Below are 22034 nucleotides of genomic sequence, written 5' to 3'. Positions count from 1 at the left end.
ATCTCATGAAGCTACGCGCAGCCTCGTTTCGCTCAATTGACATGATTCCTGCTTGATCAAGCGGACGCGACTGGGTCAGTATAGAAACACAGAAAATATAGTTTGAGGAGCATGTTTTCATTAATGGTCTGCTAGGATACTCGGACGGATTAAGTAGAGTGAAGGCATACAAGCGCCAGGCCCGAATGACTTCAGGGGATCAGTCAGAGTGAAGGGTTTTCGTTTCGCTCGTTTAGGGGAATCATGAAATGAAAGTCGCTTCCGTGTAGCAGGCCCCCTTCTCGTGGATGACCTCGTCGCCAACCTTGAGCGTCAGCTCCAACTTGGGGGCATATTGGTAGATGTAGGGCCTCGTGCCGGCCGCAGCCGCCACAATGTTCTTGACGAAGCCAGGGACCTCGGCCATGACGTCCACGCGATCCAGTCGCTTGCCTAGGGCTCCTTCGATGTCTGCCACGACGGCTTGGCCCTCGGGCGTCTTTCCCTCCCAGTGGTATTTTGCAGAGGTTGGCTCCGGCCAGTCGTTCTCCGAGTCCTGGGCGACTGCGGTATGTGTGCAGATGCCCATGTTGCCAGCTGTGATTATTTTGCCATCCTTGACTATTCCTCCTACTCGCACGATTGTCTCGCCGTATGAAGGCGGCGTGATGAACTCCATCATGACGGCCGAGTACGTCGGTCCTTGGAAGTTGGCGAAATTCCAGCGGGCAGCTGTATTTAGATTAGCAGGTGTTTTTAGAGCAGCTACTTCTAGACGTGCCTGCGTGATGTGGCTTCATTCCCTGCAGAGCGAAAGAGTAGAAACCTTTGCCCGTGAAATCGACCTCGCCCGCCTTTGTGATGATGCTGCCCTCCACATGGCACCTAGGCCAGAAGGCGTGGCGCATCGAGCCCCACGGTTCCTTGGGGTCGGTTCCGTAGGTTGTGGTGCCATTCTTCCCCGCAACGAAGCCAGGGGCTGTTCGAATGACCTTTAGGTTCACCAAGCTGGCCTCGTTGGTGGCAGACTTGATGGTGTAGAACGACCCGTCCTCGGACAGCTCCATGGAGCAGCCATCGGCAAAGAAGCTGAACTTGTCGTCGTCGAAGTCGATGTTCGACAGGGGGTCCGAGGACCAGAGATTCGGGGTGGTGCCATCAGGGTAGTATATCTTGGTGTTGAACTGGCAGGTGGTGCGGAGACCGCTGCGGGCAGTAAGCACTTAGCACAGGCGCTGCTGCAGGACGCTGGCCTTCCTCTTACGCAATGTTGTTGTAGATGATCTGGACCCAGCCCACGTAGCCATTGTCGGCGGTGAGGTAGAAGGTCTGCGTCTCGACGCAGGTCGACTCCATGGCGGCCCATCGCAGGTCGTTCTTGGTCAGCTCGGTGAAGCCATGCTCGGTCTGCTGCTCATTGACGGACTGGACGGCGGCGGGCCCGTAGATGGGCTCCTGGGTGCCGGCGACGTTGGCCAGCCTGAGGGGTGAGTGAGGGGACTGCGAGGAGCGGGGGCCACTGACTGCTGCTTGGCCCAGTTGAACATCTTCCGGGAAAGTTTAGGCACTATTAAATCCAAAGGGTGAGCGTGTGTATGCAACAGCAGAAGGATCCCAAAGTGGTAAGGGTAAAGATATGGGAGGAGTGGCTGCAGTGGCGGGTGACTCCGGGGCGGGAGGATAGGTACTGTTGAGTGTGGCGGGATCGGTGGAGCGCTGCGAGGACAAGCAGCGTGGGAGCGTGGGAGCGGCTAGGATGGTCGCAGAGCGCGTCCCGAGGTCGTGTCGTCAGGGAGACTGGGCGGCCGCAACACTGGGCGGCAGAGTTTGCTGGCGCGATCTCGGCGACGAGGGGATCGCGCGCCGTGTTTGGCTGGCGTCGCCTTCTCCCAGGCCTCACGCACACCCAGCTGGGCACAGGGTCCCGGCCACCGACGCCATCCTTGCCGAGATCGCGGCCGACACACTGACACAACAGGCAAACCGAAGCCCCAAAGGACGTGCCTGTCACCCCTCCACGCGAGCGCCGACTGCGCTCGTTCTGCACTCGACCGCCCTGTGTCCCCTCACGCCGCCGACGAGCCTGTTCGGATTCCCGTCTCTGCCTGCGCTGCTGCAGCGACGTTCGCCCGCTCCTCCGCCGCCTCTCCGCGCAGAAGGCGTCATCACATTGTCCGCATCTGAGAGATATCTTGGCTGCCGGGCTATCCGCAATTGCACGCCGACCATTCTCCATTCGCTCGTCCCCACCAGCCCAGCACTCCCCGCGACAGACGTACACCTCTTCCCTTCACTTACAGCTCCATCTCTGGCACACGGAGAGGCTGCGACTCCGACCTGCGCTGCACTGGAAAGCATTGCCTTCGCCCGCATCGACATATCACTCGCGCATGCCCAAGTCCCGAGCAGCACTACCATTGAGGCTTCACAGCCTCTGCACCGAGGTCTACCCACCACCGCGTGCACAATCCCATCTCCACGTCACAGGTAAGCTCCCGCGTGCCGGTTTGCTCTGTGCAACGCCGTGGCCCTTCGTTCCACCTCCCCACCATCCTGTCACCACCCGCGTGCTTACGCTGACCAAATGCCCAAATAGCACTGCCCAAACTTACCCAATATGCCATCCACCGAACACGCTCCGCCGCAGCAGGCGGTGCGCTTCAGCTCTGTCAACCAGGAAATCGATCCCGTTGCCTCGTCCCATGACCCGTCCCTCGCATCCACGGACGAGTCGAAAGAGAACCTCTCCCTAGAAGACCAGGAGGCCATCCGCAGTCTGCCAGTGTCTCTGCAGCAGTCAAGATGTCAAGCCAAGCGCATGGAAAACTTCTCCTTTGAGCCAGTATCATTGCCTTCGTCGAGAGTGAGTAATCCCTTCGTCACGTATAGACTCTGGACCCTTGCTGACTGTGTCGAAGGCACCATCCCCAGCGTCCGCACACAGAATACCCTCTACACAGTCTAGCTACCGCTCAGGAACAACCCCAAGGCCTTCTCCCCCCGCTTCCGCCATGCATTCTCCTCCATTGACCCCCGCCGCAACCCTATCGCAAGACGGGAAGCCCTCTCCCGCCGCAGACCAGAGGAAAGCGCATCACGATCCCGCTATGATGACTCCTCAGGTCTCCCCACCCCACGAGCCTCCTCCTACATCTGTGCTTACAGTAAATAAGGAAAAGGAAAATAAAGACGTTGCGCCGGCCGCATCGCCCAGGCAGTCTCCACAGCCCTCGCCCCGTCCCCAGTCAATATCGGATATAAGCGGAATCGTCTCAACGCACCCCAGACATGCTCCCACCTTTACCGTTGGACCCGCTGGTGACTCTCTACCCCCATCTCGAGAGATAAGTCCTTCCGGTTCTCCCTCTTCCACTCCTGGTCACCATACCCCGGGCACATCGACTCCAGCGTATAGTAGGCCGTTTACTCCATCCGGAGAGAAGGACGATCCCTATGCCCGAAGCAAACGCCCGCCTCAGCCGAGGAACCTGGAAGCCTTAGATGCTAGATTCATCTTTGGAGGACGAGACTCGAGGAAAAGAGACAGCCAGAATTACTCAACATCGTCATCGGCAGCGCCGGGGCTACCTCGCTCGCGTGGTAGCGCGACCGACATAGCAGCGAAGGAGGAGAAACGCCAAAGCTTCTTTAATGGCAATAAAAGTGACGGCGATGCCAAATCGAGTCAAGGAGGTATAAGTAAGCAGCACGATTCGATGTCAAATTTGAAACGCTTTTTCAAGCTTGGAAGTCATAAACATTCCAAGGACAAAGATAGCAAGTCGAGTAAAGACAAGCGATCATCGCCTGCCCCGTCTATCAAGTCAAGTAAGCCGGCGAAGTCTGGCAGATCTGGTACTGCTACTCCTCCCTCTGGCTCTGTCAGCGTTCCTTTCGCCGATGATCATGGATTGGAAAGCAAATATGGGAAGTTCGGGAAAGTTCTGGGTTCTGGCGCAGGAGGCTCCGTACGACTGATGAAGAGGAGTAGCGATGGAGTTACGTTTGCAGTGAAGCAATTCCGAGCTCGACATTCGTACGAGACGGAACGAGAATACAACAAGAAAGTCACGGCTGAGTTCTGCATCGGTTCTACGCTTCACCACGGGAATATCATCGAAACCATGGATCTTGTTCACGAGAAAGGCAACTGGTATGTTGTCATGGAGTTCGCGCCGTTTGATCTATTCGCGATCGTCATGACTGGGAAAATGAGTCGCGATGAGATTACCTGCGCTACGTTGCAAATTCTCAATGGAGTCACTTATTTGCACAGCATGGGACTCGCACATCGGGATCTTAAGTTGGACAATGTTGTTGTCAATGAGCATGGTATCATGAAGATCATCGACTTTGGCAGTGCCGCAGTTTTCAAGTACCCCTTTGAAAATGAAATTGTTCTGGCTAGTGGTAAGTTCAGTCCGCATTCCGCCATCCGCCTATCTCTTCACGTCGACTAATAGACCCAGGCATTGTTGGATCAGATCCGTACCTCGCACCTGAAGTTTACGATCTGTCGAAGTACGACCCGCAGCCTACGGATATCTGGTCACTCGCAATTATCTTCTGCTGCATGACATTGCGACGTTTCCCATGGAAGGCACCTCGCCTCTCGGATAACTCATACAAACTGTTCGTCTCTCCGGCCAATGATGGCCCTCGAAGCATTCAATCGAAATCGACGTCAGACCTCAATCCGAATTCCGGCGACACCCGGCGACAGGCGGGATCATACTCCGAACCCGCTTCCCGACAAGCGTCAGACACCTCGACCGCACCCCATCACCACCATCATCACCATCACTCGAGTGGAGATAAGGACGCTGCGCGCTCAGACCCCGTGATCAGCGAAAACCGGCTTTCTACTGCATCAGCATCCGCGGTGTCTGCCAAAGAGCAGCAACCGGCGGTGATCAAAGGGCCATGGAGGTTGCTCCGACTACTACCTCGCGAAAGCCGGCTTATAATTGGTCGCATGCTCGAGGTGGATCCTAAGAAGCGAGCAACGATGGAAGAGATCCTCGAGGACAAATGGGTCTCAGAGAGTGCAGTCTGTCGGCAAGAGGAGGGCGGCATGATTGTAAGAGCAGAAGGACACGAACACGCGCTGGAGCCTGGCACCGGTGTAGGTGCCACTTCTGCAACGCAGCAAGCTAAGAGGTAAATAGGTCAGCGCGTGTCGTGTACCAAAGATGATGAAGTCCGAAATCGCTCATTTGCATCTGTCCCGTTTCCTTGGTAGATAATCAAAGATCGGAAAGGCCATGGTAGGGAGGTATCGTTATGCCGTTGCATAGGCGTTCTTTCTGGATTGAGCGGAGGCTTTTTGTTGAGCTGGGTAAGATAAGCCGAAAGGCTGCTGCTATTTCTTCTCCCAACGTCTGGGGTTGAGTGTACATATTGTTACCATTCTTCTGCTTCGGTATTGCTCCACATAGGGGACTCTTCTCTTCTCTTCGATGTATCTGGCGGCTTGGGTGAGCGTAGTCTGAGCGAGGATAAGGCGTGCAAGGGTTCGGCGAGATTTCTAGAGTTTGTTGATTGACGGGCTGCGACAATGCCGCCATGTGACGCTCGGGATGATCTTAGACAACATATATAGCGACAGAAATTATAGGCACAAACGAAAACCGAATCGAGATGGGCACATGCCCAGCACGTCGTGAGCAGACAGAGGTCCTCTTGGCCTGCAAGCCACCCGCCTGGCCGTCGTTCCTACGATACGATATGCAGCTTTGCCTGGGTTCAAGATAGCCACCCCTAGCTATCTCTCTCTAACGAGCTCTGATCTGGGAAGGTTGGCCAGCCCGCACGTCACATGCCTTCTCCTGCAGCACTAACCCCCCGATCGACGACCCGCCTGCGCCGCGGTGAGTCGATGGCGCAAATGCACCCAGACGCTCGCGTTTCGGCGCTGTTTCAAACTCTGGGGAGCCCTTGCGACTCGCTGACGAGGCGCACGACGACACACACGCCGACACACACGCCCTCTTCCCCCAGACGCGACGCGCGGATGACGCAAAAGCGCCCCACGAGAACGAATGCTTCGACCTGCTGTCAGCCGGTCGCCAGCAGAGCCCTGGGATGCTTGCACCAACACCGATAGATAGCAGTCTGCTCGGTAGATTGTGCAGTCGACCCGGGCAGCCGGTGGTGCAGGAGGAGAAGCGGTGGTTGATAGAGAACTGCTTATCTCTTGGCCCGAGACTCGCAGCTCTCCCACAGGTTCGCCATATCAAACCAGGGTCGATAGCTGGCCTGAGCGGCGCAGACGCAGACTGCAGAGAAAGCTAGCGCCTACGCCGCCGCTATTTGTTGGAGGGGCAGCAGGCAAGAAAGAAGCTCGAGCTTTTTGGCGGGCTGGCGGGCGAATATCATATGAGAGCCAATACGTGCAGCACGTTTTTTCCTCCCACCAGCTTCCCTTTCTCTCTTTTGCCTTCTCCCGCGCCCGCTTTTGCCAGGCGCCCGTTCTTTTACCTAATATCCTTCCCTATTGACTAGAGTTCCCCCTTTTTGCGAGCGTTTAGACTCGATTGGCGCTGGCGCAATTAGAGACTTTTTGGTAGAAAGATGCGGACCATGGTCCGCCAGCTTCCTCCTCCGCACCTCAAACTGCCCCATCCGTCTGCGAGCACTCCGAGTTATCGCTTCGTCGACGTGGTCAGTCAGGGGAATCAGTACGCCGGCGCGGTTGGTGATAGGCTTATTCCTGCGATTCCGGGGTTTCGAACCAGCGCTGGTGAGTGTTGGTGTTGTTCATTTTGTTTCGGGTGAATGGTGATACAGCTCTGAACGTCGAGAGCGCAGCTGGTGCGAGGCTATAACTAGAGGAAGCACGCGACTTGCTCCATCACTCTTCTTCTTCTCAATTTCCTCTCATTATCGGTTTCAAGCTTCAAACACGCACAAAAAAAAACTAACACCCAGTCCCCTAGCCTTCCTCACCTCCCTCAGCGCCAACCTCCGCCTCACCGACGACGACCTCGTCCCGTCCCCCATGTCCACCCCACCCAGCATGCGCAGCAGCACCGCGCACCACCTCCCGCCGCCCTCGCCGCTCTCCGTGCCACCCTCGACCGCTCTCGCCTCCTCCGCCGAGCTTCCCAAATCCACCACCACCACCTCCACCAACGAGCCCCCGTCCAACAACCCCGAACTCGCCGCCCTCCCCGAGCTCCGCACCTACGCCGCCACCACGCCCGCCGACCGCATCGCGGGCCTCAAGCTCGTCGCCGACAGCGTCGCGCAGCAGCGCCAGCTCACCTCGCGCGAGCTAATCTTCCACCCGCTACACCTGGCCGCGCTGACGCTGGTCCTCGCGCTCGTGGCGCAGTACCTGTACGCCAGCGCCGCCGACCTGGTCCTCGTCGGCACGACGTGCGGCGGCGTCGTCATGGCGTGCCTGGCGGCGGTGCGCTGGGTCTGCGGGGGTTACATCTTCCACGCCGAGACGATTAACTGGGAGTGGCTAGGGGACGATGAGGTGGTGGTGGTAAGGTGGGGGGAGGAGGTGATTGGGGCGCTGGTGCTCGGGTGGAGCGAGGAGGGGGGAGGGGCGAAGCGGGCGAGGGGCAAGGGGGCGCGGAGGGGGCTGGGGCTTGTGCGGGGGTGGACGGTGCAGCAGAAGTATCGCGGGAAGGGGGTTGGGGAGAGCTTGCTCGAGGAGGCAGTGAGGGTGGCCGGGGAGAGGGGGGTTAAGGGGGTTGAGTTTGCGGAGGAGCATGCTAGTGAGTATTGAATGCATTGTAAGGTTTTGGGAGTTGGTTGCTAATGGGTGTGTTTAGATTCGTTGAGGATTCTGCCGGCTTTTTATAATGGGTTTTTGGATCGGAGGGATGCGAGGGCGGCGAGGGCGTTGGAGAAGGTCGCGAGTGCGAAGGGGAGCTTTGGGAAGAGGAGATGAAGAGTGTTAGATGGATAATAGAGGGTCTGGGAGATGTAGAGCGGAGCTTCAATAGAGAGTTGCTTGGGCCGCATCTCTATGCCGTCGTGAATCTATCCTCTTCGAGAAACTTGGTCCAGCTCGGACAGTACTACGATTGAACGAATATGAAATAGTGCACCCAGCATTGCCACATCAAGTGACTCCGCACTAACCGTCACAACCACGGGAAGCCGGACGAAGGATTCAGCCTTGAGAAGTACGACATCTCCTTGCCGAGCCCTTCCAGCACACAACGTCCGTAAAGCCACCGGACCCCACTACAGTGCAGGGGCCTGAGAAAGACCTTATTCGTAGGTTTCACGTATCTACGCGTCAAAAAGGAAGGGCACGAGACGTTTGAATGAGCCCCTGCGTACAAGTTACATGATAAGACTTGCCTCAACCCCACCAAACAACCAGCCGAAACACCCAGCCAACTGGGCAACGACATATCTTGCATTCCCAATACTTGAAGAAGCATGTTTGTAAGGCATTGGAACATCTCCGCATTAAGGATACCGCTAACAGACTGCTCTTTTCAGGTGTGGCAGTAAACACAAGCGCTCCTAGGCACAACATCTTTCACCGCCTTCGAACACCTTCTTTTCCCACAATGCCGGACAATCTGGAGAAGTTGGTGCCTAGCAAAGAGGCACGGGAGATGATAGCAAACGCGGGTGTGTGGCTTGCGAAAAACGGACACTTCAAGCCAGACGGGCACACTACTTTGACGAGTGCGATAGTCCTGGGCTGGGAAATCTTAGTAATCCCTCTGTGCGACGAACTAGGGAAGGGAATCACAATCGTGAGCACTATTACCGAGCAACTATCTATCTAGTGCTTATAATAGAGCAGGGAGAAAAGCTCTACGGCGTAGCAAGGCCCGAGGGATTCTCTTCCAGGAGGATGGTTGGGTGGCAAGCATGCGCAGTTACGTGTTAGTGTTAGGGCTCCGGAGGATTCTGCACCATACGTTAGCGATGGGAAGAAGTCTGTATCTTTTTCCTAAAGGGACGGTACTCTACCGTGCGCCCAAACATTCTGTATTCATCAGCGGCGCTGAGTTTGCATACACACACTAGGAGGCCGCGTAAATCTAAGCCATCCGCTGGTAGGAAAATGTACGGAGCACAGTTGCTACCCTTGTTGGAGAGTGGATGAATCAAAGTTGTCCATTAGGAAACCGAGTATATGAGAGTTATCCAGTAGTAGGTACTCTGGGCGATGGAGACCGCGTGAATCAAAGTTGTCATCTGATAGGAAACCGCGGATATCAAAGTCGTCCGGTGAGAAATCGCGCGAATCCACTGGTGCAACAGTGTGTATGCTCAACTCGCCCTGTGAAGTAACTGGGTTTTCTTAGCTAGCAGGTAAAATTTATTGCGCTGGATTGAGATCCTCTGGATATATAAACTGTCTTATACTAATGTTTAACAATCGTTCAATTAAACAGATAAGAAGATTCATCTTGTTAACATGCGCGCATTTCAGGTAAAGCTCAATTCTGCTGAAATGCATCTTCCTCCGCGTTAGCACCGCTTTTAACAGCGCTTTCATCAACAGCACTTACAAGGTAGCGCGCCTCCTACTGCCTGACTTAATAGATTCAGTTGAGCACCAAGATGTGCTTGGGCGTACTGCCGCATGCCATCCACTCTATGTGCTGAGCTTGATTGAGAGCCAGGGACATCCGTGTTCAGCCCATCTTGTCTTGTGACCGCACTTCCCTGGCTGTTTCGTGGAATCAGGACTCGCCAGTTGTTGGACTTGCGCGAGAAAGTTTGTTTCAGGTAGTGCCTGCTCCGCCGGAACGCTCGGCGCACTAGACGAGCTCTTGTCCCCTACTAGCACTCAGCGGTCGTTCATTTCAACAGATGAAGAGTCTACCTTGGATCAGATGATGTCTGGAGCGCTTCTTTGGCCTCTCGGCTTCTTCTATCCCACTTTTTGGAGTCTCAAGATCCCACACGATCGCTTTCTGCTCACTACTAGCGGAAAGACCTGATAAAATTAGCGTCTACGCTGAATCCTAGGGTATTTTCAATCATACCAGTACATATATTGATAAGCCTCTCGGCGAGTGCATGATAAGGCGTCGACGCCTCTGGGATACCGTTGCGTTGAAGGTTTTAAATTGCTGTGTTATAGTCCGGACCACTCTTGGGTAGATTGACTTCCCATCTGTGAACATTATTAGCATATGCTGCCGATTGGGTCTTTGTGAATCTTACGCCCTAACCCCTATATTGTGAGGAAGAAAGAATACGGCACCAAGCCCGCCAAGGTCCTTCGCGATGCTCCGGTACCTGCTTCCAGCAGAAATAAAACCGCCGATTTCTTTAGCCAATCCACTAAGGTCGGTGTCAGTGCGTAAGTCGATTCTATGGAAGTCTTCAGCTATTGATTGTGCCGTGCGGCGTCCGTTTGTAAGAGTGCATAGAACTATGCAACTAAACCTGTGAATAATTAGACAGTGGCCCGCAAGAGCCGCACAAACTTTTCGCATCGATGTTGCGCCGTGATGCAATCAATTCGTATTATTATGACAACCGGTCCCAAAACGCCGTTATTCGGGTATCATTTCTCATATCCACTCCCCACCACTCGCAAACCCATTATACATGCGCCGTAGACCCCCCAGTCGCCTCACTCCCGAAACCTTCTGCCAAGGTTCCACCCTACCCCTCCTCCTCCTCATCCTCCTCCTCCTCCGGCTCCGGGTATTGGATCCTCAGTTCTTTGATCACTTTCTGCATCCACACATCAGCTTTGGTTGTCCTCGGAAACCCGTAAACACGCTCGCCGATGGCTAATGTCCAGGGAAGGGGGCACACGTACGGCCAGCGCTTCCGGGTTGACGCCGTTTTCGATCAGCGAGACGCAGTAGGAGAGTTGTTGGCGGTTGAGGTGTGTGTTCTGGTTGCCCGCGCGTGGGTGTTAGTTGGCGGGCGACGTAGAGAGAGTGCGGGGAAGGAGAGCGTACAAGGAGAGTTGCGATTTCGTGGAGGATGTCGATGACTTCGCGCGCGGCTTGGCGCTTGTCGACTTCGGGCATTGTGGGAGGGTGTAGTTGGGAGCGCGGGTTGTGGTGTTTTGGTGGTTGGAGATTTGTAGAGGGGAGCGTGGGAGGCGCGTGGAAGGTGGAGCCGAGACTGGAGCTAAAACGGGAACGAGTGCTAGTTCTTTGGCCCGTGGATCATCGAGACGCAGATGACTACGATTAGAGGCACTATTATCATGGGAACGCCGCATACACAGTACGCGTAGAAGCCGCAGCTTTCGCTGAACCAGCGTCGTAAATGAATGCGGCTGTGTTCGTTTGACACCGGGTCAGATGGAGGTGGATAGTAGAGTGGTAGAGAGTCGTTGGATTTGTACGCTGGAGGCGCTTCAGGATCCATGTTGTGGCTTCGTGTGTGTTCTTGCTGAAGTGGCTTGGAGATGCAGTGTGTGCTCGAAGGTTTTTTGTGCGCGCGGGAAGAGACTGCGAGGTTTGTATGTACCAAGGTTCATTTGTAGAGCGGTCCATGGTTGGAACTCATGGCGACTGCAGCACATGTTTGATGTCTGCCCTCACATCTGTCTCTTGTCAAGACTGTACACAATCCCGCATTCACCGCCAATATCACTGGGGACAAAGATATCGCGCTATCATGTGCTTTCGTGCTTTCGCGATGCCTTGGCGTTCTCGGAAGTCCAAGCTCACCTTCGCCTCAGGCTCCCGCGTGTCCCCGCCGACAACACACCCTCGCTTTCGACCAACCTCATGGTCGGATAGCCTTTACACTTCCTTTGAAGCCGTGCGGGCAAACCACTGCCATTGGCGAGCTCGACTTCCATGGCTAAACTATCCACAGCCCCCAGACCGGAGGGCGCGACGTTCGGAAGGTGGACGACCTGGAGCAATCCGGTTTCGAGATTCATGAATGGCTCAGGCTCAGGCTCACAATCGACACCGACGCCCACGCCGACAGCTGGTAATGCTACTGGCAGAGGAGGACTGGGACTGGGTCTTGGTAAAGGGAAGGCCGTGAAGCGACACCGGTGAGTAAACAAATATCCAACAACCGCCGTCATGTCCTAGCCACATCATGGAACATTTGCTAATGATGCACCAGGCGCGTACTGAAGGACAGCCTCTATGGGGTCACCAAAGGCGACATTCGGTGAGTTCACATCTTCGTTTGCCGCATTGAGTCACCATTTTGTTGGACTCCACGGATGTTGCGCATTTTCGACCCATCTTGGTTTCGAAGGCGTTACTTTTACGCTCCTTCATACTGACTCGGTCATATTATAGACGTCTCGCACGTCGCGGCGGCGTCAAGCGGATCTCCGCTAATATCTATGACGAGACACGCGCGGCTCTCCGTGCTCGCCTTGAAAAGGTAAGCACAGCCTCCTAACTCGCTAAGATTGCAATTCTAATGCCTATCTCTCCAGCTTCTCAAAGAAATCACAGCCGTGACAGAAGTATGCGGAAGAAAGACAGTCTGCGTGACTGATGTGATCTTCGTGCTGAACCGACTCGGCTCGCCGATCTACGGCTTCGGTGAAGCGAAGAGATGAAGACCGCTCTGTTGTCCCATCATTTCCGGAGTTCTGGATTTTTGATACCTGCAGGATGGTTCTGTCCTTGGAGTTGTGGTCTCTTGAATGTGCTCTTTGTACATGGTCGATTGCCAGCGGCTGGTATGTGGTGGAAATGCTTTGTGGGACTTGTTGCCTATCAGCATGTTTTGCCTGCAAGAATAATGACTAGTGGAATGCTAGAATGAAGAAATGACTTTCCATGATGCATATTTGGCCTGGTCAGGCTCCGTTGAACGTAAAGTGGCAGTCCACCACCGTTTGAGGTGGCCCGGCGCCAAGCTATCACGCTTGTCAAGACTGTCAGTTTACAGTTATTCATGATGTACCAGATGACTTCAAGCGGTGTCAAACTGGTGTACAGAGATTGGCCTAGAAATATATTACAGATTCGTGGACTGCCACTTCAGGACTAGCTTAGTGTTCACTAAGACAGCCCTGCAGCTGCCCAGTCTTCAACCTCCTCAGCCTCCTTCACTACGCTCCCGTCCGAATGACTTGGCTATCTAGATTAACACGACCCGCAAGAGTCTGACACGAGCAGCCATCAGTAGTCTCCAGAATTAGCAAGCCTTGGGCTTCCAGGTATGCCAGTGTTCGTCGTCTCGAATGTCATCATGGCTCGCTTTGACCATTCTGTTATTCCATCGTAGCTTTCAAGCGCCCTCGTTCCAGTCATTCATCATTAACGCGCAGCCCCAATCGTCTGTCTTCACAATCTTTACACACTCATGCCACTCAGACTCTCACAATGTCATCGCAGGCTTCTAAATTCATCTAGAGCATCAAACGCAAGTTGTTTCATCATCCAAACGGCGCGATGGATACGACTCCATGCACACCGAGAAGGCGAATATCGCCTCCTTCCTATGCTCGTCCTACAGTTGCATCTGCTTCGAAAAGCTCACGCAAGAGTCCAGTAGCATCTACAGCTACAGCCAACTCAACTCTCAAGGACCCGAGCACGCCAAGTCGTTCTTCAAATCCTCACCGCATCCCTATGCACTTCCGGACACCACCCAGCGACGCTCCCATCAAAAGCGCACCTGGTCAAGTGTGCCATCTCGCTCGCCTACCCGCCGAACTCCGCACCATGGTCTACGACTTCGTCATCGAGCCTGAGCTCGATCACTACATCGACCGCCACTATCGCAGCCGCCAATGGCGCCCCGGCCGCACTCTCACCGTGTTATCGCTTGCCCACGTCTGCCGCCGCATCCGCTACGAAGTCTCATATGAGTTCTACCGCCGAGCCCACATCAGCACCTACGCCGCCCACAACGACTACTTCCACGTCATGGCCTGGTTCCGCCACCTGACGCCGCTTCAACGCGCTGCAGTATCGCGGAATCCAAACTTTACCGTGGGGGTACATCCGAGCGCGTACTCGCCCGTCGTGACTAATGAAAAGTACGCTTGGGCTGTGACCCGGAATATTGGGAACATCTACGAGGTCTCGCCGCCCAATCGAGGCAGGTTTCTTAGACTTGGGTCCTTGGTCACTTGGTTTAGGTTCATTTCGCAGCCACCGCTCAGGGACATGGAATTCAAGTATTACATTGCGATGGAGAAGTTTCATTACTGGGGCCCGCTCGCGGTAAACCGTTTTGGGGCAGATGATGTGGATGAGGTTCTGCGACAGACGCTTGGGCCGCTTTGGGGGGAGTCGGGACGGCGGGCGCAGCTTAATGGGGAGCAGAAGGAGGCGGTGGTCCGGGGAGTCGAGAGGATGGTCAAGAGTTTGGAGGAGATACATGCTGCTCTGGGGATGGATTTCGGGAAATGGCATCGTCAGGTGAAGCATCTGCGCAGGTCATTGCTTGGCGATAGTGTTGAGGCGTCTAGGTAGTGGAAGCTAGTAGGTCTTCTGTGTCCCGTATGACTACGGAATGTGCCTTTCCAGAAGACTATTTTCGATATCTTCAATTCACAATGGCAATGCTTGGAGAGCACAAGTTCGGGCGAAAGCATGCAACAGAGAGCGTCGACATCTACAGTATCAAGACATAAGTTTAGGCGGGTCCTTGCAATTTCATGGGGTACCTCAATCATCACACTATGCCAAGATCAGGTTCTTAGCTAGAGCATAAGAAAAGCTGAAAGTGAGTCTACCTCTTCGCAAAGTGTTTCTTGCTTTGCATAAATTATTAGCTACAGCGCGCACCACGAACATTTCTGTAAACCAGTAACTTTTCTCTCTTCGAAACTAGTCATCATCTCTCATTCTCCCTCGTTATTTCTGTAACCATAAGCACAACGCGCCCGTCCCACCTGCTGCCGCTCCCGCGGCCACGAGAGTAGCGCTACCAGAGAAGCGCAACGCTCGACAGACCGCAGCCGTACTGACGGCGGCCGACCCCATCGCGACCATGTTCTCTCTCCTACCCAGCTTATACATCTCCAGTCTCCTCATCGTACCGGTCTCGATGCTAGATAAGCGGGACTGCACCATCTGACTCCACGCACGCGGAGCCGCTTCAGCCTTGCCAAGATAAGCCGGATAATCAAACTTAGTCGCCGGCGAAATCGTCATCTGCGTCGTGCTCTTCGAATGCCACTGCTTGAACTGGAACGTCGTGCCATCCTGGCGGGCGCGGGATTGCATGTACGCGTTCGTAGCGTGGCATATGTAATCCGAGTCTGTGGCCGGAACACAGTACCCTATTGTCCCGTTTCCATACACGAGGAAGAAATGCTCTGCGTCGTGCGCGCTCAGGGCCGCGAAGACAACCGGGCCCATGGTCGTGTCGCGGAGGTTCTCTTCTAGGCGAGCATAGGTGCCGACGTTGTACGTGCAGCTGGTGTCGGACCACAGCGCGATCCAGGTGCCGGCGATGCCGAGAGCGACTTGCGTAGGCTCGATGGGTGGGTTGGCGGTCTTTTTGGTTTGGATCTCGGACGCGAGGTCAGCTGGGAGGTTGTGTTGCAGCGTGCCAGATGATGATTTTGCAAAGTAACTGCCCTTGGGACCAATGGTTACGGATATGTTGCGGAGTGTTTCTAGGGAGCCAGCGTCGGATGATGCGATTTTATCGAATAGCTGTTTGTATACAGTCCTGTGCTTCATCCCTAACTCAAATTAGAACTGCCCAAGGCGGGAAGGGAATGCTACTGACATTGCTCTGCTGCGCTAGTCGCGATTACTAGCTGCCAATCAATTATCTGGGATATGCTAAAGCTAGGGCCGAGAATAAGAGAGCCTTACCTTGCTCTGGAGCGTTGATCCACGTCCAAGCTGGCGAAAGGTGCTCGTCTTGGCAGGCTATGAGCAAGTCGCCTTCGGGGGCTATCGAGGCAGCGTAGAGCGAATGCCATGTGTCTGGTATAGCCTTGACCACAGCCGTATTTCCCCAGCTGCATTGGTGACAGAATAAGATGAAGGCCACCCATGGCAGTCTGAAAGCAGGAAAACATACTATTGCGACCTTGGGTTTGTGTATATAAAATACGACCGGTTTGGCCCAAAGGAGAAAAACACGTCTGGACGTGTGGAGCGGCGTGCTATGTCTTCTTTGCCCTTCTCCTCATCGTCACTCTGATCGATGGGCTTCTCTGCATCATGTTGCTCGGTGCTTGACTCGTCAGAGTTTCCGAGAGTGGTGTTCTCATGGTCGCGTTCAGGGTTGTCGGTGTTGTCCACTTTTTCTTTCATTGAAATCGCATAGGGAAAGACTTGGAGCAGAATCAAATGTGGGATGACTAGAAAAGATTAATTCTCTAGAAAGAGAAAAACGTGAATGCATCAAGGAAATTGAATCAAGAAATTTAGAGGTTGCCTGAATTCGGCCCCCAATCAATGTCAACAATACGTCATCGTTGCTGCTAACCCTACTTTGTGGTTGTGTACGGACAGACGACTTGTGTTTTATTTTCCTTGCTCGCCTAGGGATAACTCGCTGGAGCTTCTGGGAGGCAGGCCCATAAAACACACACAGAGCCAGGTCTTTAAAATGGAGCTGTGTCACGGGCAAGCACGTGATGTACGAATTAATATGGATATGTAGGTGTTGGCACGGAGCTGCTTTGATCGAATAGGAGGTAGTAAGTTGAAGAGAAAAGTGAGGCTGCCCCGCGCATCGTAGTGCAAGGTACCAGCTATTTCAACCACACCTTTTACTTCTACACTCCGCCTCTGCTTGGCCCTGTGTTTTTTCTCTCTCAGCCGAATCACAGAGGTTATCACAGCCCCAAGCTTTACACGCCCGCTTTATACGTGTCGCAGGTGACACTAGCCAGGTGATGTCCTAGTGTTCCGACTAAATTATCGGCATGCCACCTCAAGTGCTAGGTACATGGAAGACAGGATCTGCTCGTATTTCCGTCCACTCACCGCCCATGGCGGGGCTTTTTCCCACCATCATCTCCTACCTCCTGCCTCCTGCATGAAACCTTCACAATAGACTTACAAATTCACAGTAAAAAGAAATGGCCTCTGCTTCTTCGCAACCTCCGAAATACGTAAAAGTCACTGTTTACATAACACGCTCACCTGACTGCACCCACGAGGAGTTCCATCGGTGGTGGACCGAGAAGAATGCTCAGGTCTTAATGCAAAACGAGGTTTTCAGAGAAAATATCCGCAGATACAACCAAGTATGCAATCAACCCAGCCTCTCTGGCCCTATTTAACCGCCTAGATGAGGATGGAGTTAATCGTGACAACAGTATCATATCACGCCAGAGTTGAGAGAGGCAGTGGAAGACGCGGGTTTACCAACGCTTGACTATGATGGCGTGCAAGAGTTGTGGTTTGATAGCGTGGATGACTGGAAGGATGTGATGAGCAATCTTGACTTTGTGATGGCGATTGATGGTGAGTCCTGCTATGAGATTCAAATTTTTTAGGGAGATGCTGAACGATTTCTCCAGAGGATGAATCGCGTTTCGTAATACAAAATCAAAGAGTGATGATTGGGTATGATAACCTGGTTTTTGGAAAGGAGGTTCTACCATAGTTGGTATGATAGAAGAGATTTGGGATAATTAGGCAGGCCTAAGAAGAATACCAAAGGTAGGTGACGCTGAGTCGGGCCGCATTCTGTAGTACACTAACCTGTGGTCTAGATGGACTGGCTCCCGTTTATGCACCTCAGCGCTATGCACGGTGCTTCGTCATAAGAATCCGTACAATATCTTGCCACTTCATATGGTGCCTTATACCATTTTGGGATTCTAGAATGGACGTAGTTCAGCGTCTTGGGCAACTGGAAATATCGCGGGGCCACCCTAGACAGTGGTAGAGGGGTGCACACTGACAGGAGGAGTTAGTCATCGCCACGTTGAGGTTGGGCATTTTGGCGGAAGTTCTAGGACAATCACGGCTATGTCAGGGTCGGTCTCACAAGGTAGGGTGGGGATGCGCTACAACGCAGTTAGTAGGTAGCACTTAGTAGCACTTACAGAGTACATCAGCGAGACGAAGTTCTTGAATGGGAATCCACATTAGCATATTGATCGTAGTCATATTCTGAGATAAAGTGAGACAAACCAAAACGCCTTGTCCTCTGTGAAGTCTGACATCATCTTGAAATCGACCCTCAATCTATTCTCTAATGGCCTCTCCCTCGTTCCCGAGCTAGCTCTGCTTTTTTAGATGTTCCATATCACCGTAATAATAATGCTGTGTTGACCGCGAGGGAAGACGCACGAAGGTCTAGTACCGGTAGCGGGTAGAGTAGTCCTTCGGCGACACAACCAGACCACGACCCTTCTTCGCGCCGCGGTAGATGGTCTCGATGATGTCGATTAGTTCCTGCTTGTCTTCGAGAACCCAGTTGAGCTTATTGTTGTTGCCGGTGCCGAAATCGCACATCATGTGCTTGTTGCGGAAGAAGAACATGATGGTCATGGGGTCGTATAGTTCGTACCTATTCAAAGAGCATCGCAGTTAGCTTCGCTTCCTTCTGCGGTAGAGGCGCAAGGCCGGGGAGGATACGTACATTTGCTTGAAGTCAGGGACCTGGTCCAGATCGCAGAGGTAGATGACGGCGAAGTTCTTGACGCGGTCGGCAATCCGGAACAGAATCTCGTCTTGTGCCATGCAATCTTTGTCCCAGTCGCGGCCAAAGCGAATGATGACCAGGCGCTCTTCTTCAGACATGATGGCTTGGTCGACGTGCCAGCCAGTGGGCAGATGGGGGAGGACGACGGAGCCCATGGTATCGGTAGTGGTGAGGTAGAACTGGAGCGGTAGCTAGAGAAGTGGCAAGAGCAGAGTCGGAGGAGAGCTGGGTTCGTGGTGGATGGCGGTGGCTGAGGCCGTGGGGTTTCTCCGGGCAGTTCCAAGGTTTGGGATGTTGAGTACGAGGGGAGTGGGCGGTTTAGTGAGACCGGTGAAATGCTGCGCACGTTGACTACGATCTACTCGCTCCACTAAATGAGAGCAGCCTAATTTACCTCAGGCACGCGGGCAGCCTTCTGCACTGCCTGACCTCTCAATCAGCTGCCAACTAACGGCGCGTAGGTCATAGATCAAGGCATACAACATACAACATAAAAGGATGTAAAACCCTCAAGCACCTCCAGCCTTTTCACTAATCTTCCAGCCAACCGTGCCATCTTAACCCAAAAGAAAGCAACCGAGTAACCTGTTGGCGCTTTGTCACAGGCCTCACTGCTAAAGTCTGACATCACTATGGTTCTAGTCAATAAATCTCTCGATACCAACTTTCGTCGCATCTCACAACTGTTCTCTCAGAAGGGCCCTCGATCACTACGAGAGAAGCATACTCAAGAACCTGCCGAAACCCCGGGGCAAACAACTCTAGAAGGGCCGGAAAAGCAGAGCGTGAAACACGTAAAACATGACTCCGCTGTATACATGGACGATCCCGCACCGATTCCCCTCCAGGAACCAGCCCTCCACAAACTACCCGTAGAGATCATCCAAGAGATCGCGTCCTACCTAAGCAAACTCGAAAAAGCCTCCTTCTGCCTAAGCTCTCGCTTCACGTGCTACGCCGTCGGTACCCAGGAGCTCCACACCCTCCTCAGGCATGCGTACGGCACCAAGTTCGACCGCCGGGCGAACAACAGAATCCTCGAAAGAGCCTTCCCAAGCCACTGGTTCTGCGCCTGGTGCGACAAATTCCACCGCCACGATCGAGCCGGCGGGCCCCTAGACTTCGATCGCGAGACGCCGCGGGAGTGCGCCCAGTTCAACAGCTTCCTGCGCTGTGGACCCGGCTTCACGCTCGCCTACCATCATGTGCGGCTGGCTATGAACCGGCACTTCTGCGGGCCGGAATACGGGATTCCCCTTGACGACTTCACGTACTCATCAAAGCAAATGGTGAAGATACTACGAGCCAACTGCCAGATGGAGACCATCACTAAGGCTCGGATTGTAGCCAACCAGTTCTTACTCCACGCCGCATGCACTGTTACGATACCCCTCAGGCTGCGGCCTCAACGGGACATAGCGAGCGAGATCACGAAAGCAATGCCGCAGGTTGTCGTGGGCCACCGAAGTAAAGAGCACGGGCATAAAGACTTAGTCGGGGTCATCCAACGCTTTCTCTCAATGATGCCGCCGCAAGATTTCTTCCAGTCCGAAGTCAACTACTGCGGGCAGTGCTCGACGGACTACCAGGTCACGTGTCGCTACTTGGGCCCTCTGTACTCAGACCTGCGGACGATTGAGATCATGGTCGAGGTGTGGCGGAACTTGGGCGTGGGCAAAAGCCCTTTCGACGCGCTATGGCGAGCTCATGGGGAGACACAGGGCCAGAAGGTGGTCGGGAAGGCAAAGACGTGGAGTCCCATGGATAAAAGTGAGGCTGGAGTGATCAAGGAAGCTTTCCAGAAAGAGGGCGAGCTGGAGCGGTTGGGACAGTTTGGGACGCTCCAAGGTAATGCGTTGGTGCTGAAGAGTTGGGGATGATATAAGGATGCTGGGTCCCTATGGGCGGAAGTGATTCGATCTAATGGCGTACTCATTTCTCTGGGATATCGTTGGCCTTGATCTACTAGATTGAAGATTTAGTTGGAACTGATTTACATTTCAGCATAGAAGAGCTAGAGTACTAGGTCATCTCGGGCTCACGGATATATCACTGCTCCGACTCCACTCTTGCTCGATCAACACTCCTGTGAGGAGTGTTTCAGCTATCAGGTATTAGCTTCGTCGAAAGGCAGTCTGGTCTCCACTACGTTAGTCTTTACATCGTATTCGGAGTTTTAAAGGCCTATCGGGGGTTACCTAGCAGATCGCTTCTCTGTGAACAACAAGCGAAAATGAAATGAATAGGTACCATGAGCATGGAAATTCATTAAGTGTACATACATCTACGTGACTGGTATGATTGAGTGTAGAAACGAGTCCCTCCTCTCACTACCCCACGAAGCCCGTCCTCCGTCTAGAGAACAAGAAAAACCAAAAAACCAAAGCACACTCACAAAAGCCCCCCCATGCCCAAGGCAACCATAGCAGCTTCACCACTCCGCAAGCCCAGATACACGAGCCCCAACGCCCCGGCCATGCACCCGGTAAACACTACCCCCTTCCGCGCCCACTTCCACACCCACGGCTTTCCCTCGTGGAAAGCAGCAACCCTCTCAACTATGACGCTAGCCACACTCGGCGGTGTGTGCGCCTTCACGAGACAACGTAACTGGAGCCGGTCGACCTGCTTCTGCATCTCTGTGTTTCTCTGGCGGAGAGACAGGTTTTCTTGCGGAGGTCCTTATTGAGCCAAAGGAGGGTGTTATTGCGAGAGAGGAGGCACTTAGCATCTTTGAGCTGAGCGTTGTCGGTTTCCAGCCGCTTGTCATCTTCCTGCAAGTGTTTGATGTCTTGTGCGACGTCTGTTTGATTGTTAGATTTGTGCGTGCTAAGTTGGGGTTGAGGGAATGGGGAAAGGGGAGGGATGGGACGCACTGTGGCGGATGGCGTGGCGGACGGATTGCTCTTGGGGTTGGGCGGCGGTGGTGGTGCCCCAGAGATATCCGACGATGTCTAGCAAGTCAGCAATGAGAAGGAGAGAGGAGGGCATGCTTTAATATCTCTATGCCACTTTGAGGTCGAACAACGAGCTATTTGGAGGATCTGGGAGCTGCCCCAGGCGGTAGCTGGAGCTCTGAGTCTAGGGACCGATGGGCGAGATGTCCAGGCTGCGCTAGCTGTGCCTGCTGCAACTTAGCAAGTAGCTCTTGGTGAAAAGGAGATCATTGAACAGTGCTAGGATGTTGGTCTGTGGAGACTTGGGTTGCTACCAGGTGTGGTGCTTCGATACTTCTTCAACTTTTGTACAAGACGACTACAATGACCACAGGCGTGGCTCAGCTGGGTGTTCGTTCAATCAAGAACATCGAAAAGCTAGGCTAGAGGTTGCCTTGAAGAGCTCACCGTTCTCGCGGGATGTTGTAAATGTGTTGAAGCAGCCCGTATGGCGGCAACGACGTGTCCATAGAGCTGTGTCCTATTACTTTATCAGAGTCTCAAGAGGCGACCATACCTCTAGCAGCATTGAAATGATGGTGATTCATTAGAGGGCGCCTGACAGGCGCTCGAGCCTGACTGGAGAGACCGAGTACATGG

The 22034-nt window shown here is 53.8% G+C and overlaps 13 protein-coding genes across 13 annotated transcripts; 8 read left to right on the top strand and 5 right to left on the bottom strand.

The window, feature by feature from the left end:
* Window positions 1-78: 78 nt before the first annotated feature.
* Window positions 79-1719, bottom strand: BDZ99DRAFT_464247 (oxidative stress survival, Svf1-like protein). Its single transcript, XM_033720265.1, has 4 exons — window positions 1504-1719; window positions 1244-1459; window positions 761-1185; window positions 79-711 (listed from the first exon to the last, which is right to left on the bottom strand). Exons 1-4 carry the CDS (start codon window positions 1524-1526, stop codon window positions 242-244), a joined length of 1134 nt encoding a protein of 377 aa, XP_033575326.1. The 5' UTR covers window positions 1527-1719; the 3' UTR covers window positions 79-241.
* A 16-nt stretch (window positions 1720-1735) lies between these two features.
* BDZ99DRAFT_521917 (uncharacterized protein) lies at window positions 1736-2470 on the top strand (the record flags this gene model as incomplete). The annotated part of the gene is made up of 1 exon (XM_033725668.1): window positions 1736-2470. The coding sequence occupies one exon, from the start codon at window positions 1736-1738 to the stop codon at window positions 2468-2470; it is 735 nt and encodes a 244-aa protein (XP_033575325.1).
* Window positions 2166-5600, top strand: BDZ99DRAFT_464246 (Pkinase-domain-containing protein). Its single transcript, XM_033720264.1, has 4 exons — window positions 2166-2466; window positions 2576-2842; window positions 2898-4389; window positions 4449-5600. Exons 2-4 carry the CDS (start codon window positions 2597-2599, stop codon window positions 5141-5143), a joined length of 2433 nt encoding a protein of 810 aa, XP_033575324.1. The 5' UTR covers window positions 2166-2466; window positions 2576-2596; the 3' UTR covers window positions 5144-5600.
* Window positions 5601-6397: 797 nt separating this feature from the next.
* BDZ99DRAFT_419391 (uncharacterized protein) lies at window positions 6398-8043 on the top strand. Its single transcript, XM_033716889.1, has 3 exons — window positions 6398-6721; window positions 6918-7709; window positions 7767-8043. Exons 1-3 carry the CDS (start codon window positions 6553-6555, stop codon window positions 7883-7885), a joined length of 1080 nt encoding a protein of 359 aa, XP_033575323.1. The 5' UTR covers window positions 6398-6552; the 3' UTR covers window positions 7886-8043.
* A 1342-nt stretch (window positions 8044-9385) lies between these two features.
* On the top strand, window positions 9386-10250 carry BDZ99DRAFT_464240 (uncharacterized protein). Its single transcript, XM_033720263.1, has 4 exons — window positions 9386-9747; window positions 9794-9907; window positions 9957-10087; window positions 10138-10250. Exons 2-3 carry the CDS (start codon window positions 9804-9806, stop codon window positions 10072-10074), a joined length of 222 nt encoding a protein of 73 aa, XP_033575322.1. The 5' UTR covers window positions 9386-9747; window positions 9794-9803; the 3' UTR covers window positions 10075-10087; window positions 10138-10250.
* A 334-nt stretch (window positions 10251-10584) lies between these two features.
* Window positions 10585-10961, bottom strand: BDZ99DRAFT_390278 (uncharacterized protein; the record flags this gene model as incomplete). The annotated part of the gene is made up of 3 exons (XM_033715679.1): window positions 10585-10656; window positions 10745-10822; window positions 10890-10961. 3 exons carry the CDS (start codon window positions 10959-10961, stop codon window positions 10585-10587), a joined length of 222 nt encoding a protein of 73 aa, XP_033575321.1.
* Window positions 10962-11732: 771 nt separating this feature from the next.
* Window positions 11733-12652, top strand: BDZ99DRAFT_464237 (uncharacterized protein). Its single transcript, XM_033720262.1, has 4 exons — window positions 11733-11950; window positions 12025-12072; window positions 12207-12294; window positions 12350-12652. Exons 1-4 carry the CDS (start codon window positions 11745-11747, stop codon window positions 12473-12475), a joined length of 468 nt encoding a protein of 155 aa, XP_033575320.1. The 5' UTR covers window positions 11733-11744; the 3' UTR covers window positions 12476-12652.
* A 373-nt stretch (window positions 12653-13025) lies between these two features.
* On the top strand, window positions 13026-14582 carry BDZ99DRAFT_499689 (uncharacterized protein). The gene is made up of 2 exons (XM_033723673.1): window positions 13026-13081; window positions 13260-14582. Exon 2 carries the CDS (start codon window positions 13317-13319, stop codon window positions 14343-14345), a length of 1029 nt encoding a protein of 342 aa, XP_033575319.1. The 5' UTR covers window positions 13026-13081; window positions 13260-13316; the 3' UTR covers window positions 14346-14582.
* A 15-nt stretch (window positions 14583-14597) lies between these two features.
* BDZ99DRAFT_499688 (uncharacterized protein) lies at window positions 14598-16216 on the bottom strand. Its single transcript, XM_033723672.1, has 4 exons — window positions 15913-16216; window positions 15702-15850; window positions 15613-15639; window positions 14598-15565 (listed from the first exon to the last, which is right to left on the bottom strand). The coding sequence occupies exons 1-4, from the start codon at window positions 16146-16148 to the stop codon at window positions 14730-14732; spliced, it is 1248 nt and encodes a 415-aa protein (XP_033575318.1). The 5' UTR covers window positions 16149-16216; the 3' UTR covers window positions 14598-14729.
* A 705-nt stretch (window positions 16217-16921) lies between these two features.
* Window positions 16922-17920, top strand: BDZ99DRAFT_445737 (uncharacterized protein; the record flags this gene model as incomplete). Its single annotated transcript, XM_033717940.1, has 4 exons — window positions 16922-17089; window positions 17162-17309; window positions 17366-17507; window positions 17561-17920. The coding sequence occupies 3 exons, from the start codon at window positions 16922-16924 to the stop codon at window positions 17449-17451; spliced, it is 402 nt and encodes a 133-aa protein (XP_033575317.1). The 3' UTR covers window positions 17452-17507; window positions 17561-17920.
* Window positions 17921-18149: 229 nt separating this feature from the next.
* BDZ99DRAFT_521909 (putative thioredoxin-like protein 4) lies at window positions 18150-18653 on the bottom strand (the record flags this gene model as incomplete). Its single annotated transcript, XM_033725667.1, has 2 exons — window positions 18150-18363; window positions 18436-18653. The coding sequence occupies 2 exons, from the start codon at window positions 18651-18653 to the stop codon at window positions 18150-18152; spliced, it is 432 nt and encodes a 143-aa protein (XP_033575316.1).
* A 365-nt stretch (window positions 18654-19018) lies between these two features.
* On the top strand, window positions 19019-20813 carry BDZ99DRAFT_464232 (uncharacterized protein). The gene has a single exon (XM_033720261.1). It carries the CDS (start codon window positions 19317-19319, stop codon window positions 20376-20378), a length of 1062 nt encoding a protein of 353 aa, XP_033575315.1. The 5' UTR covers window positions 19019-19316; the 3' UTR covers window positions 20379-20813.
* Window positions 20736-21987, bottom strand: BDZ99DRAFT_53690 (uncharacterized protein). Its single transcript, XM_033726599.1, has 3 exons — window positions 21952-21987; window positions 21375-21622; window positions 20736-21301 (listed from the first exon to the last, which is right to left on the bottom strand). Exons 2-3 carry the CDS (start codon window positions 21487-21489, stop codon window positions 21093-21095), a joined length of 324 nt encoding a protein of 107 aa, XP_033575314.1. The 5' UTR covers window positions 21490-21622; window positions 21952-21987; the 3' UTR covers window positions 20736-21092.
* Between the last annotated feature and the right edge of the window lie 47 nt (window positions 21988-22034).

Source organism: Mytilinidion resinicola (genome assembly GCF_010093595.1).
Source record: "Mytilinidion resinicola strain CBS 304.34 unplaced genomic scaffold BDZ99scaffold_12, whole genome shotgun sequence".
Taxonomy (NCBI): Eukaryota; Fungi; Ascomycota; class Dothideomycetes; order Mytilinidiales; family Mytilinidiaceae; genus Mytilinidion; species Mytilinidion resinicola.
This window is presented reverse-complemented; position numbering and strand designations above follow the sequence as displayed.

Bases quoted from the DNA above. Each gene is read 5' to 3' on its own strand.
- BDZ99DRAFT_464247 (XM_033720265.1), bottom strand. From the start codon at position 1,526: ATGTTCAACTGGGCCAAGCAGCA. The intron at 1,460-1,503 runs GTCAGTGGCCCC...CTCACCCCTCAG, and splicing joins TTCAACTGGGCCAAGCAGCA to GCTGGCCAACGTCGCCGGCA. The intron at 712-760 runs GCACGTCTAGAA...ATCTAAATACAG, and splicing joins AATGAAGCCACATCACGCAG to CTGCCCGCTGGAATTTCGCC.
- BDZ99DRAFT_464246 (XM_033720264.1), top strand. From the start codon at position 2,597: ATGCCATCCACCGAACACGCTCCGCCGCAGCAGGCGGTGCGCTTCAGC. The intron at 2,843-2,897 runs GTGAGTAATCCC...ACTGTGTCGAAG, and splicing joins TATCATTGCCTTCGTCGAGA to GCACCATCCCCAGCGTCCGC. The intron at 4,390-4,448 runs GTAAGTTCAGTC...TAATAGACCCAG, and splicing joins TGAAATTGTTCTGGCTAGTG to GCATTGTTGGATCAGATCCG.
- BDZ99DRAFT_419391 (XM_033716889.1), top strand. From the start codon at position 6,553: ATGCGGACCATGGTCCGCCAGCTTCCTCCTCCGCACCTCAAACTGCCC. The intron at 6,722-6,917 runs GTGAGTGTTGGT...CCAGTCCCCTAG, and splicing joins GGGGTTTCGAACCAGCGCTG to CCTTCCTCACCTCCCTCAGC. The intron at 7,710-7,766 runs GTGAGTATTGAA...GGGTGTGTTTAG, and splicing joins GTTTGCGGAGGAGCATGCTA to ATTCGTTGAGGATTCTGCCG.
- BDZ99DRAFT_464240 (XM_033720263.1), top strand. From the start codon at position 9,804: ATGATGTCTGGAGCGCTTCTTTGGCCTCTCGGCTTCTTCTATCCCACT. The intron at 9,908-9,956 runs CTGATAAAATTA...TTTCAATCATAC, and splicing joins CTCACTACTAGCGGAAAGAC to CAGTACATATATTGATAAGC.
- BDZ99DRAFT_464237 (XM_033720262.1), top strand. From the start codon at position 11,745: ATGGCTAAACTATCCACAGCCCCCAGACCGGAGGGCGCGACGTTCGGA. The intron at 11,951-12,024 runs GTGAGTAAACAA...ATGATGCACCAG, and splicing joins AAGGCCGTGAAGCGACACCG to GCGCGTACTGAAGGACAGCC. The intron at 12,295-12,349 runs GTAAGCACAGCC...CTATCTCTCCAG, and splicing joins TCCGTGCTCGCCTTGAAAAG to CTTCTCAAAGAAATCACAGC.
- BDZ99DRAFT_499689 (XM_033723673.1), top strand. From the start codon at position 13,317: ATGGATACGACTCCATGCACACCGAGAAGGCGAATATCGCCTCCTTCC.
- BDZ99DRAFT_499688 (XM_033723672.1), bottom strand. From the start codon at position 16,148: ATGAAAGAAAAAGTGGACAACACCGACAACCCTGAACGCGACCATGAG. The intron at 15,851-15,912 runs GTATGTTTTCCT...TCACCAATGCAG, and splicing joins ACAAACCCAAGGTCGCAATA to CTGGGGAAATACGGCTGTGG. The intron at 15,640-15,701 runs GTAAGGCTCTCT...ATTGGCAGCTAG, and splicing joins GATCAACGCTCCAGAGCAAG to TAATCGCGACTAGCGCAGCA.
- BDZ99DRAFT_464232 (XM_033720261.1), top strand. From the start codon at position 19,317: ATGGACGATCCCGCACCGATTCCCCTCCAGGAACCAGCCCTCCACAAA.
- BDZ99DRAFT_53690 (XM_033726599.1), bottom strand. From the start codon at position 21,489: ATGCCCTCCTCTCTCCTTCTCATTGCTGACTTGCTAGACATCGTCGGA. The intron at 21,302-21,374 runs GTGCGTCCCATC...ACAATCAAACAG, and splicing joins CCGCCACGCCATCCGCCACA to ACGTCGCACAAGACATCAAA.